This window comes from Microtus ochrogaster, chromosome 7 (genome assembly GCF_000317375.1).
Source record: "Microtus ochrogaster isolate Prairie Vole_2 chromosome 7, MicOch1.0, whole genome shotgun sequence".
In the NCBI taxonomy this organism is placed as follows: domain Eukaryota; kingdom Metazoa; phylum Chordata; class Mammalia; order Rodentia; family Cricetidae; genus Microtus; species Microtus ochrogaster.
This window is the reverse complement of record NC_022014.1, coordinates 53,499,805-53,513,135: the sequence shown is the minus strand read 5'-3', so window position 1 is coordinate 53,513,135 and position 13,331 is coordinate 53,499,805. Positions and strand designations below refer to the sequence as shown.

The window sequence follows — 13,331 nt, the reverse complement described above, 5'->3', positions numbered from 1 at the left end:
GGGAGGGAGGGAGGGAGGGAGGGAGGGAGGGAGGAAGATAGACTCCCAGTCACTATGCTTGTCTCTGCTTGCCTGCTCAAACCAACTCGGGGGCATTGACCATGGCTGCCCTTTGGAAAACTTGCCAACTCCAAGGACAAGCCATTGTGGGAAGCAGTGTCCCTATATCACGGAGCCTGGAATAGATGAGGGTGACAGTCAGGAAACTGGGCAACCTTCATCAGGAAGACCCAGGCCAGGGCTCAGGGTGGGGATTCATGGAGATGGACACCCTACCTGGTAGGTCTTGGTCTTCATGGCCATCACAGCATTGAAGGGTACCATGAATACCATCACAGCCACTCCAGCCAACACTGAAGGACCCAGGTTCTAAGGAAAGACAGGTGATAATTAGTCACTCGACACAGAAGAGAGCCCTGGTACTCACATTATCTATCGTGGACTACACAGTCCAGGCAGACCTCACCAACCAAATAGGGTGCCAGTCATTTATTCCTTTTACCCAAAGATGGGGCATCAAGCGTTTTCAGTTGGGGTCCTCCCAACCTTTTATGAATATGCCGGTAAACTATCCCTTATCCAAAGCTCTTGAGAACCAGGTAAGCTATGCAAATTTGACCTTTGGAATCTTAGAAAAGCCTTAAGGTGCTGGCTAGTTAACGTCTAGCCTGGTGACTTAGTGCTAATCTGGGTGGCTGGAAGGGTGGCTACCAGATTGGCTAGCATCTGACACTGTAAGACTTGGGTTTCAAGGGGTTTCCTGCCACTCAGCTGGCACCAACAGTGTGGCTTGTGTACCACCTCCCTTCTTCTAGAAGGCGAAGCATTTTGTACTCGCCAGGCAGAGAATCCACAGAGATGAGCTGCAGCATCTCATCTCCCCCAGCTTTACGCCTGTGACCTTGACTTGCTAGAGACTCAAACCTGTTGCTGTGTGCCCTTGCGTGCCTTATCCTTGCTGAGTGTATGCATCTACATGGGTGAGAAAGAATACATATAAACATACACACACACACACACACACACACACACACACACACACAAATTGACTCTGGCGTCTTCCTCAGCAACTTTTCACTTCATTTCTCAAGACAGGGTGGTTTCATGAACCTGTAGCTCACTTCATCCCAATCCTGGGATTATAGACATGTGTTACTGGGCCCATCTTTTTGCATGGGCAATATGGATCCAAATTCAGGTCCTCATGTTTGCACAGCAGCCCTTTTATGGATTAAGCCATCTCCCTAGCGCCTCTGATGGTTTTTTATAATCAGCTCTGACTCTACTATCCAACTAGGGCATTTTTAAGGCTGATAAAGGCTCTGGGGACCCTGATGTATTACAGCACACACTTCATGACACTCCCAGCATAGGCTCGCAGAATATTCTACAGTCAAATGCACTGATTTTAAAAAAATATATATATATATACATATATATGTGTGTGTAATATATATATATATATATATATATATATATATATATATTAACCATTTGCATGTTTATTTGTACTTGTTGAGCAGGGTATGATACACAAGTGTGTGTGCATGGGGAGGGGACTAGCATACACAGGTTGAGTGCTCATAGGGAGGTGTGGAGATGCCCAAGGTCATAGAACCCAGAATGGAAGAGACAGCCTAGTTCCAGGGCAACCTCAGCAGCCACCTTCCTACACTGTGAGGTTGGTGGTCTGAGTAAAGAAGTCCTGCTGGGGTCTCGAGACAGCCTTACTGTATAGGGCTAACCAGCCTCCATCAGAACCTTCTTTATGACTCACAAGCCACCCATGGAGGCTTTTCAACCTTTCACATGGATTACAGTTCCTAGGAAAGGGTGCACTCTACAGTATCCACTTGAAGATCTGTATTTAGCCATCTATTTTGTGCGTGTTGCTGGAGCCGCAGTGCAGGGCTTGCTCCCCAACAACCAAGTCCTGGGTCTGCTGTTTTTCTTTCTCATCTGCATCATCAAAGCATTTCGCTCAGCACTTATCTCTATACAAACAGTGGAACCAGTGAGATGGCTCTGTGAGCACGGGAGCTCCCCACTGGGGAGACGGGGTCATCTGCTTGTCTGCAAGCATCTTGCCACCAAGTCTGATAACCGCCAATCCTGACTCTCACACGTTGTCCCTGACTTTCACATGAGCTGTGGCACATAAACGCACACATAAATAAAGGTAAATCTTTTAAGTTTAAATGTAAACTCCATTTAGCAGATGGAGATGGACTGTTGTTATTGCTGTTGCTTTGGTTTTGGTTTCTTTGGTGGGGGGTTGTTTGTTTTTGCTGGTGTGATCATGTATAACACCATGGAAACTCCAATGCTATTTGTCTAAAAGTACAGTGTGAGGACCAAAATCTACCTCAGAAGATCATATCATACACACTCCTAGGCTAAGGAGAAAAAGGGAGGGCTAGGGAGCTGGCTCAGTAGGTCACGTGGCCTGAGTTCAGATCCTCAGGATCCGTGTACACACATCTGTAAACCCGGAGACCTCCAGTGTGAGGGGAGGTAGAGCTGGGGGAACCTGGAAGCCTGCAGGTCGGCCAGCCTGGAATACACCGTTAGGAACAACAAAGAGACCCAACATCCAAAGTTATCCTCCAACCTCAAGTGTCAGAGCAGGGTCCAGGAATGGATTCCTATAGGACTTCTGAAAGCTTGTGAGAACAATCCAAAAAAACAAGACAGGAGTCTTGTGACCTCATTTCCCTGAAAACATGGAATGTGGGGTTTTTTTTTTTTTTACTCCTCCCAGGTGTAGTGGGTAGGAATGAGTTTACTTCAGATTACTCATTATTATTGCTTGCTGATGTTATTTAAATTATCATTTACATGCCTCTATGGAAAAACATGTTTTTGGCACATGTGGCTTGTTCTTGGTATTGTATACAGCTTGACTCATGAGAACTTTACTCATGTGACCTATCTTAACCCTCAGAGTATATATTGTCTGGAGCTCTGAATAAAGTTGGCTACTGCATTAGGCTTTAGTTTACCTCATTTATTGGTTCTATTCTCCCAGGTCCCATTGCTCCTAGAGCCACTGTGTGAATGCGAATGTGACATATGACTGCAATGGGAGGTGCTCCATCAGCTGGGAGTAAGGAGGGTAATTCCTCTGGCTGTAGATGGAGCTCAGTGGTAAAGCACTTGCCTAGTATACAAAGGGGCCCTAAGTTTCATCCTCAGGACTAAGAAGAAGAAAACAACAGAAAGAAAGAAAAGAGAGAGAAAGAATTCATGGGGGAATGAACAGGGCACGTGCTGTTCTGGGAGCCTCCTGGCTCACCATCTTCTCAGTCTTGGATCTATCACATCTTTCTGCAACGGGGAGGACTCATGACTCACGGTGGCCAGTCAGAGACTTCTCTTTCCCAGGCCACAGCCACTGATCCAGGGATGGAAAGAGGACTGAGGGCTGAGCTGGTTAATCACAGTGCCCTAGAAGAGACCCATGAAGGCAATGAATGCCATCTGCTATTGTCTATAAAGATGACACAAGGGCATTATGAATGAAACCAATTAAAGAAAGCAGGGCCAAGAAATAACAAGAGAGAAAGTGAGCTCTCTAAACACAGCAGTTCTTCTGGACCCTAGGGATCTCTGAATTGTTTCAGTATGAGTACTCCTCCCCTGCAATTCCTCTTGTCTGCTCAGGCTAAGATGGGTTTCTATTCCTTACAACAAAGAACTCTTGGTCAATATATGTAGGTTCTAATAAATAAGTTTGTTTCACATGAGGGGTAGAGTGGGAAAAAATTGGTGGGTTAACCATATAAAAGGTCATTAATTACATATATTTCATGAAAAGACTAACATGATCATGGCGATGCATATCTGTTAACTCAGCACTGTGAAGGCAGAGGCGGGAGGATCTCTGCGAGTTTGCTGACAACTTGGTAGGCATAGCAAGTTCTAGGGCAGCATGAACTATATACCAAGACCCCGTCTCAAAAGGAAAAACAACAGCCAGGCGGTAGTAGTGCACACCTTTAATCCCAGCACTCAGGAGGTAGAGGCAGGTGGATCTCTGTAAGTCCGAGGCCAACCTGGTCAACAGAACAAATTCTAGGACAGGCTCCAAAGCAACACAGAGAAACCCTGTCTCAAGAAAACCGGGAGGGAGGGAGGAAGGGAGGGAGGGAGGGAGGGAGGGAGGGAGGAAGGAAGGAAGGAAGGAAAGATCAAACTAGGTGTGGCAGTATCCATCTGTCATTCCAATGCTGCGCAGGCAAAGCAGAAACAAGGCTGGAGTTCATTGGCCAGCTACCCCAGCTAGTCAGTGAGCTCCAGCCTCAGCAAGAGACACTCTCTCAAAGAATAAGGTGGAAAGAGATTGGGGAGGACACCGGAGGTCTACTTCTGAACCCTTTGTGTGTGCACACACAGAGAGAGAGAGAGACAGAGAAATGGCAATGCGTATCTATCAAGTAACAGAAAGTAACCTGGATGACTCAAGGAAAGAATAAAATAACCAGGAACTGGCCAATGGACAGAAAATAAAATGTATGTGACAACAAGAAATGTTCTTTCCCATCCATACCTTCTCTGTCAGTGCCTAGACAAGGCCAGCCCTCCCTGCACAAAGAAACCAAGAGCAAACACATACCAGCCATAGGAGCCAGAGGGCTAGGATGACTTGCAGAGGGGCTGACCAGACCATGTTAATGTATGTGGCCAAATCCATGAAGCGCTGGGCATCCACGGACATGAGGTTGACAATCTCCCCAACCGTAGAAGACTTTCTAGCTGAATTGGTGATCACAAGGGCCTGTGGGATACAGAAGAGGGGAAGAATTGAACCTCCAGGTAAAGGCAAAGAGTTGTATACTGTCCCCAGGCCCTGGACAAGACTCTGGACAGTGGTAACTGCTGATCTCTCTGCTCCCCATCCTGAGTACTTTCTAAACCAAGGCCTTGCACATCTCAGTAGGCAGGCATGTCACCTGAGGGTGGAACCCTGTGCTTTCTTGATCAACAGGTCTGCGGTAGGCTAGGAATCAGGATTTCTAAGAAGTTCAAAGGGCATGACCATGCTGCTGGCCCCAAATTCCAACACAAGGTTCTCCGCCTTAGCACTCTGACATTGGGAACTAGACAATGCTTTGTTAGGCCAGTCTGCATACTGACTGCAAGGCAGTCTCTGGCCTCTACCCAGAAAATTGTTGTGGTACCTAAAGTGTCTTGAGGTGTTAGGGGCAAGCTGCTCTAGAGGAGATATCCATCCAGGACACTTGTTCTCAAGCATGGTTGTACACAATCATGTGGGGAGACTTAAAAAATACACCTGTGCCACTCAACACAGCAAACTGGACTTCAAGGTCCCACGGGTCTGTGCTGGAGCCTATGCACCAGGACTCAAGCTAACAGGCCAGTGTAACAGGGGTAGGAACACTAGGAAAGCCGCCACTCTTGCCAGCCTGTGAGTCAGGTGGCACTGCTGCCCCGGGGGCCAAGGCACAAGTGGCTGGAAGATCACTAAGTCTCTTGAAGTTACCTGTTTTCTAATGAGAGAGAAAAAGAAAGGGTGTGATCTGGGTAAATGGAGAGGATCTAGCAAAAACTGGAGGAGGGGAAACTTTGATCAGAACATATTGTATGGAAAAAATCTATTTTCAATAAAAATTTAAATTATGGGGAAAAACCAAACAACAACAACCCCCCCCCCAAAAAAAAAAGTGGAGTTGGGGCTATGACTCTGGGATAGTCCCTGCCAATCATGTGCACCTCCAGCATGGCAAAATAAATATATTTAAAGCTTGTTCTCCGCTGTCCAAGAATCACACTACCTTTTTGGTCCAAATCCGGGATGAGAATGACGGCAAACCCAGGAATGAACTAAAGATTTAACATTCATTGCTTTTCTTTAAAAAAAATTAAAATTAAAAAAACTGCACGATATTTAAGTATGTGTATACAGGCTTAAGCAGTCATGGTGCACATGTGGAGGTCAGATGTTGTCCTAGACTTCCAGATTGTTTGAGACATTACTGTACCCAAGCTATCTTGCTCAGGGGTTCTCCTGTCCCCACCTCCTATCTCACTGCTGGCTATATAGACGTGTTCTGTCATGTTCTTTACATGGTTCTGGAAATCCAAACCCAAATCATCAGCCTTTCACTTTACCTAGTGAGCCTCCTCAGCCCCTGAACTTAGATCTCCACCCATGACTTCATCAGAGATAGCCAAACCATCTAAGAAACCCAGCTACCCAAAGGTAGCATGTGGGTTCACTGACATCCCACACATCAGCCACTGAGAACCACTTTGTTAATGGACAAAGCTTAGTGGTAGCTACCCCTGGCCCCATGGTCCCCATCATTTCTTTGCTGAGGATGCTGGGCTGGAAATCTCCACACAGGTCCTAGGGAGTCCCAGCTCAGCCATCCTGATTCTGAGGTCACAGGATTGGGTGTGGGTGCCTGGCCTACCTTGCGGTAGACAGCGCCCACCACAGCTGTCTTGATGCGCATGCCGCTGATGAAGCAGATGTGAAAGTACTGGTGCAGAACCAATGTCTGCAGACAGGAGCTGACGAACAGCAGAGCTGTGTAGAAGTAGCCCTGCCAGTCGGGGGCCTCCCTGTCATTCACAAAGTTGATAATCAATCTGTTGGGAGAGGAGAGTGTGATACATACATCAAAGGGAATTACTTCCAAGTCACCACAGTGATTTCCACCTGAGCCACAGGAAGTCAGACAACACTTTACCTCACAAGGGTGATATGACTGCCAGGTGCCAGCCTCTTACAACGGGGACCTCTGCCTTAGGATCACCACACTGATAGATCTATCTCCCCACCGGCAAGTCACCCAAAGGTGGTCAAACAGAGCACACTGGGACCAAGGTGATGGAGAGAAAGATGACAGAGGCCCCCTTGCTGTCTTCTTGGTTTCCAGTTTGCAGAGGCTCATGAAATCTGCCTGCACATCCTTGTTCTAGACAACCCCACATTCTCCCAACTTTGGATTCAGGAGGCTTCTGTGGCTTGCAGGTGGCTACAACTCAGATGACAGCTAAATGAAACTGGGGAAGGTGAAGGGAGTGGGCCGCAAGTCTGATCCTGCACACGGCAGAACCACCCAGGTATTTAAGAGGAACCAAGCAGTCAGGCAAAAGTTCTTACTTCAAGATCTCGGGGCCAGCAAACATCATCAGATCATGAAGGGCCTTGAACAGGAAGCTCATGAGGAAGTAGGGCCCAAAGGTCTTGTATAACACCTTGAACAGAGAGGGCTCCTTGTCCTGCTGGGGGGACTTGACAATCAGCACCTCGACCTCCTCATTCACATCCAACTGAGAACTTCCCTTGGGCTTGCTGGGATCTTTGGGAGATGCATACATAATCTGCACAGGCTGCCTATAACACAAAGAAGGTAAAACAATTATTGGGTCCACCAGAGAGGCAACCCACAGTCAAGAGAGTAAAAAGCAGAACCCAAGACAGTCACCATAGAGAGGCATCCTAATGCAAGAAGTGTGACCCTGGACTCAGGAGCCCTGAGTCCTGCCTGGGCCATCTGCTGGCTGGCTGCAGCTGCAGACACACTAAAGCTCTCTTCCTCTTTTGCAAAACAAGGCTCATAGTAAGCCAGGTATGGCAGTGCATGACCGTAGCCCCAGTGCTGGGGAAGCTGAGACAGAAGATCACAAGTTTGAGGAAAAAAAAAAAAAAGAGCAATAAAGTGAGTGAGGCTCTATCCAAATAAATTAAAAGTTCTGTCTATCTCATGGGGTAGGTGTGCAAACTGAAAAGCTTGGTAGCATGGCAGCCCTAAGCTCATATGACACACAAGTCCTCTCATAAGTTCAACTGGCTTCCCCACAGCAATGGACTGATGTGGGAGCCCCTCTGTGTGCTGTGATTACCATAAATGAATAAAGAAACTGCCTTGGCCTGTTGATAGGGCAGAACTTAGGGAGGTGGATGGAACTGAATTCTGTGAGGAAGAAAGCAGAGTCAGAGAGACGCCATGAATCTGCTGCCAGAGTAAGACATGGGCCAAAACTTAGCCAGTAAGCCACTGCCACGTGGCGATACACTGATTAATAGAAATGGGTTAAACTAAGATGTAAGAGTTAGCCAATAAGAAGTTAGAGCTAATGGACCAAGCAGTGTTTTAATTAACATAGTTTCTGTGTGATTATTTCGGTTCTGGGCAGCCAGGACAAACAAGCAGCCCTCTTTTCCTACAATGGATCAGTTCTAAACCTGTAATGGGAACTCAAGAGACCCAGATGAGTTTTTAAAAAAAATCATCCTTAAGAGAAGAATAAAGCCGAGCCTCGTACTACTCAATTCAAACTGTGATGTCAAGACAGGCACAAGGAAGTTACAGAGGGCCGGTGTAGTTGAACTAAAGGTCCAAAAAAATTAAAGATTCAGAAGCAGAGACAGATCTCTGTGAGTTCAAAACCAGCCTAGTCTACAGAGTAAGTTCCAGGACAGCCAAGGCTACACAGAGAAACCCTATCTAGAAAAACCAAGAAGAAGAAGAAAGAAATCCAGAAACATGTGATTTTTGTCAAGCCCATTCATTGGCAATAAAAAAGAGTCTTTTCAAAAACTGGTGATGGGCCAAGCAAGATGGGTCATGCCTGCAATCTTAGCACTTGGAAAGTGAGGCAGGAGGTCTATCAAGAATAGAAAGACAAAAAAAAAAAAAAAATAGAAAGACAACGTAGGCCACACAGTAAGTACCTCTCTAAAAACAAGGCAAAAGAAACCAACAAACAAAAGTGGTAGGAAACTAGACAGCCACATGCAGAGAATAAGCTAAACTATGACCTCACACTGTACAGAAATGAAAGAGTTTTTCATTTATGTGCATGTGCATTTGCCTACATGAGTTTATGCACACCATGTGAGTGCAGGTATCTGTGGAAGCTAGAAATGGGTGTTGGATCCCTAGGAACCAGAGTTACAGGTGTATGAGTTTATGCACACCATGTGAGTGCAGTATCTGTGGAAGCTAGAAATGGGTGTTGGATCCCTAGGAACCAGAGTTACAGGTGTATCTGAATCTTGGGAGCCAAATCTTGGTCCTATATAAGAGCAGTATGAGCCATCTCTCCAGCCCCACAGAAATGTACTTAGAATGGATCCAACTTCTACACTCAGAAGCTACGAACTACAAATCCTGTTGTGCATGGTTTACACACACAGTCCCAGAACTTGGCAGATGGAGATAGGAGACTCTTGAAGTTCTGCCTAGGTATGGTTATATGTCAAAATTTTATCTCAAAAGTAAAACAAAATAAGACAACACCACCTCCAGCACCACAAAACAAACCACCACAGCTACACAAGCTTTCAAGCAGCCTTGTTTCATAAATCTAAGTCCTCAGGTGGTCACAATGACTAGCACAGTGACCATCCTCCTGTGTGGTTCTGTAGTTCTGCCCTGTCCTACATAGGCCAGTCCGGAATGAAGAAGACAAATACCCCAGCAGGCTCCACAAATGTGAAATGCCAGTCTGAAGTCACCTAAGTCTAGACTCTTCCCTCCATCTGCAGACACAAGTCTATACAGACTGTGTTCTTACAGATTTAAACACAAAGTGTCCCCTCTTATCCATGAATACTATAACCTATGTTTTCTTACAAATACCTCTGATAAAAGTTTAACCTACAAGTCAACCAAAAATTAAAAAAAGAGATATTTATAATAAAAATGACACGATATCGTCATGTTTTGTTACTCTCAAAGCATCTTTTATTCTGTCCTCATCCTTCTTGTGATACTAAGAGATGACAGATGAAGTAAGGCAAATGGCAGGCTCTGTGATGCAGCTTTAGGCTGCTACCTAAGGTCACTCGCCCATAAGCACCACCAACCTAATACTGGCTGGTGGGTAGTGTGTACAGTGTGGACACAATAGACAAAAAGACAATTCATACCCGGGGTGACAGAATATGACGGAACAAGAATAGCGCATAATTTAAACCTTAAGAATGGAATTTTAGATGTAATATTTTCAGATAATGTTTGATCACAGGTATCTAAAACTGTAGGTATGGGAAGAGCATATCTCAGTCTTTTAAACCATCACCTGTTAGAGTAATTAATAGCTACTTCATTTTGTTTTATACTACCTATTTTCAGATAAGCCATTCTTTACAAATTTCTCTCTGGAAAAGATACTCTGTTCCCCTTTGCCTGGTGCTGTGACTTCTAAACCAGCAGCAACAACAAAAACCTTATGACAGCTGAGACATGAGGTATTACAGTCAACTATTACAGGAGAAAGGTTTGGTCCCCAAACCTCCTAAAAGAATGTTTTTCATTTGTCAGAACATGGAACAGCAGTGGTCTTTAAATAAGATCAAAGGGCAAGGCTAAAGACTTGTTCATCTGTTCTAAAATTAAAAAAAAAATATCTCACTTCCCTGAAAATAATGTGTTCACCTAAAGAAGTAGAAACTGACTCAGGAGACTAGATAAGTGGTAATCCAGGGAATGTTCCAATTGAGAGGAAGGTAAATACTCCCTTTTAAATGACAAGGATGGTCATCAAGCCTAGATGTAGAACTCAATCCCTCTCTATGAGAGCTCTTTGAGCCATGAGTTCCCAAAGATGGAGCTTGGAGACTGACAGTTCTTCCATCTCCTCAAGATGTCCTGAATAAACCTAAAGCCCTATGAGTTGTCCAGCATGGGTGTCGGGAATCAAACTAGAATCCTTTGGAAGAGCATCAGGTACTTTCACTGCACCATCTCTCCAGACTGATTTTCCTAATTAGATACACTGGCCTTGGCACACCGTCCATTTAGGCATAGAATACTGGAGGGATGAGGACCTGTTCACTTTCCACTTAGCATAAGAGCTTTGTGCTTTTTCCCTCAGCTTTGAGCAGTGATTCTAACTTCTACTTACATTCTAATGGGTGTTTGGGTTTGATTCTATTTTGGGCTATCACAAACAAGGCAGCTACAAGTCTATACAAGCCTTATGAGAACCTAAGTTTCCAGTTCTGTTGGGCATCTGCCTAGGGATAGAATGACAACAGGTAAGTGACTCCATTTAATTCAAAACCAAAACAAAACATCACCCAAGCTCTTTTCCACAGCCACTGAATCATTTGATAGTCATGCCAACAGGAAACATGATCCAAAACAGCCTCGCATATAAGGGGAGCACAGGCTGAGGAGAATACAAAGTATTATCACAAACCAGAGAAGCACTGGGCCAGAAACAAAGACAGGAGCAGGAGGCAGGGCAGACCAGATTTCCAAAGGAGCTACTTAGGGCCAAGAAACCAAGGCAGACTTCCCAACCCACGCTTCTCTCACCACTTCCCTGGACAAGCAGAACTCCCTGCAGCCCAGAATCCATCTCAGCTTACACCTTTTCTCTGGATAAGTGGCCCTGCCAAGTTCTGGCCCAACAAGATTTGTCCCCTACCTCTCCCTATCCACAGGTGTGTAATGTGCTCACACCTCTGGGAAAAAGAACAATGAGCATCCCTGAAGGTCATAGTCTTCATGGAGTCAGTCTTTGGGTGGCAGCTTTCAAGCCTAGTGAGCCAGTTCCTGCCACACCCTCTCCAGCAAAACAGAAGGGCCCAGGCCAAAGCTGCCCCAAGTGAGTAAACACAACTTGTCTAGAAAAGTTGCCCAGGGTTGATCCAGCACTGAGGCATGGTTCATCAGATGACATTTATCTCATAAGCTGCTCAGAAAACCCTGAGAAGAAAATGGAGGCTCAGTGACACCGCTGTCTAGCCTGACAACCTGAGTTTGATCCCCCACATGGGAGAGGGTGAGAACCTCTGGCCTGCATGCTAATGGCAAAGGCACACCCACACATGTACACAGGAATAAATATAGAAATAGAATATAAAAATTCAATCCAGCAACAACATTCAAGAAAGATTTTCAGACACCGAGTAAGGAGGGCAGAACATACACAGCAGCAGAACCAAGTTCCAGCCTGGCAGATGGCCTCCGCTCTCCTTCTGGGAAGCTGACCAATCAGTGATGTCAAGATGTAACTTACAGCCGGGCGATAGTGGCACACGCCTTTAATCCCAGCACTTGGGAGGCAGAGGCAGGCGGATCTCTGTGAGTTCGAGACCAGCTGGTCTACAAGAGCTAGTTCCAGGACAGGCTCCAAAGCCACAGAGAAACCCTGTCTCGAAAAACAAAAAAAAAAAGATGTAACTTACAAACAACACAGGAGGGAGTTGCTGGGAGCTCCCTTTGATGTTAAACACTCCCACTCCACCCCATCTGATGAAGGAGAAACTGCAGTCTAGGGAGGAGATGGAGTTTCCCCAGAACCAAGAAACTTAAGAGATTTAGGCCAAGGTGGCTAAAGGAAGGTAACAGGTCAGCCTAGGCCACATCTGCCTTGCCTGAGAGAACACAGAGACGTGACACTCACTTCCTTGACTTAGCACATTCCTTCTTCCAGTTATTTATCAGCACAGGGACGACTTCTTCTGACGTGTCCTCCTTATTCAGTGACCAGAGGTCACTGCTCTCCAGGGGCTGGCGGTAGCCCTGCACCATCATCCTGGGAGCAAGGCACAAAGGGAGACACATGAGCAATGAGAGTACCATGGGGCTCCCCTCACACACCTGCTCACTGTCCAGCCATGACTGGGACAGCTGAGGATGAGCGGATATGAAGACGTATTAACTAATTATGGCTAAGTCTACTAGGTCTCTTAGGGAAATGGGCCTATCTTGACAGACAGGAGAACAGTGTGTTTACAAAGTAGTACCTGGGTGTTTCTAATTATTGTTCTGAACTGGAAATTTTATTTCTAATTATTTTATTTGCAAACAGGGCCTCATGTAGTCCAGACTGGCCCCAAGTTCTCTATATAACCAAAGATGATTTTGAACCTGCTTTTCCTGCTTCCTATGAAAATATCGGGCAATTCTACATGTTTTCTTGTCACTGATCATGTATTTTTTATGTATTTCCTGTGATGTGAATATGTGACTTTACTGTAAGCTAGGGGACAATAACAACAACAGCAGTCACCACTCTGTATCTATGGGTTTGAAAAGCTTTGTTTCGGTCACATATTGAACTCAAGCTGGAAGAGGTGAGTCCGGTCTCAAAATGGAGGGCCATGATCCAAAGGAACCAGAACAGTTGAGGAAACTGTTTATTGGTGGTCTGAGCTTTGAAACCACAGATGATAGCTTAAGAGAACATTTTGAGAAATGGGGCACACTTACAGACTGTGTGGTAATGAGAGATCCCCAAACAAAACATTCCAGGGGCTTTGGTTTTGTGACCTACTCTTGTGTTGAAGAGGTGGATGCTGCAGTGTGTGCTCGGCCACACAAAGTTGATGGGCGTGTGGT

At 45.6% G+C, this 13,331-nt stretch overlaps 1 protein-coding gene and 1 pseudogene across 1 annotated transcript in view; one reads left to right on the top strand and one right to left on the bottom strand.

The window, feature by feature from the left end:
* Abcc1 (ATP binding cassette subfamily C member 1) overlaps positions 1-13,331 on the bottom strand; it is a 164,143-nt gene that overhangs the window by 62,073 nt on the left and 88,739 nt on the right. The window contains exons 7-11 of the mRNA XM_013347480.2: positions 12,394-12,525; positions 7,133-7,366; positions 6,438-6,615; positions 4,616-4,777; positions 277-369 (exon numbers count right to left, since the gene is read on the bottom strand). Coding sequence (XP_013202934.1) covers positions 277-369; positions 4,616-4,777; positions 6,438-6,615; positions 7,133-7,366; positions 12,394-12,525 — 799 coding nt within the window. The remainder of the gene's footprint in view (positions 1-276; positions 370-4,615; positions 4,778-6,437; positions 6,616-7,132; positions 7,367-12,393; positions 12,526-13,331) is intronic.
* The window catches only part of LOC113456308, a 1,897-nt pseudogene continuing 1,138 nt past the window's right edge, over positions 12,573-13,331 (top strand).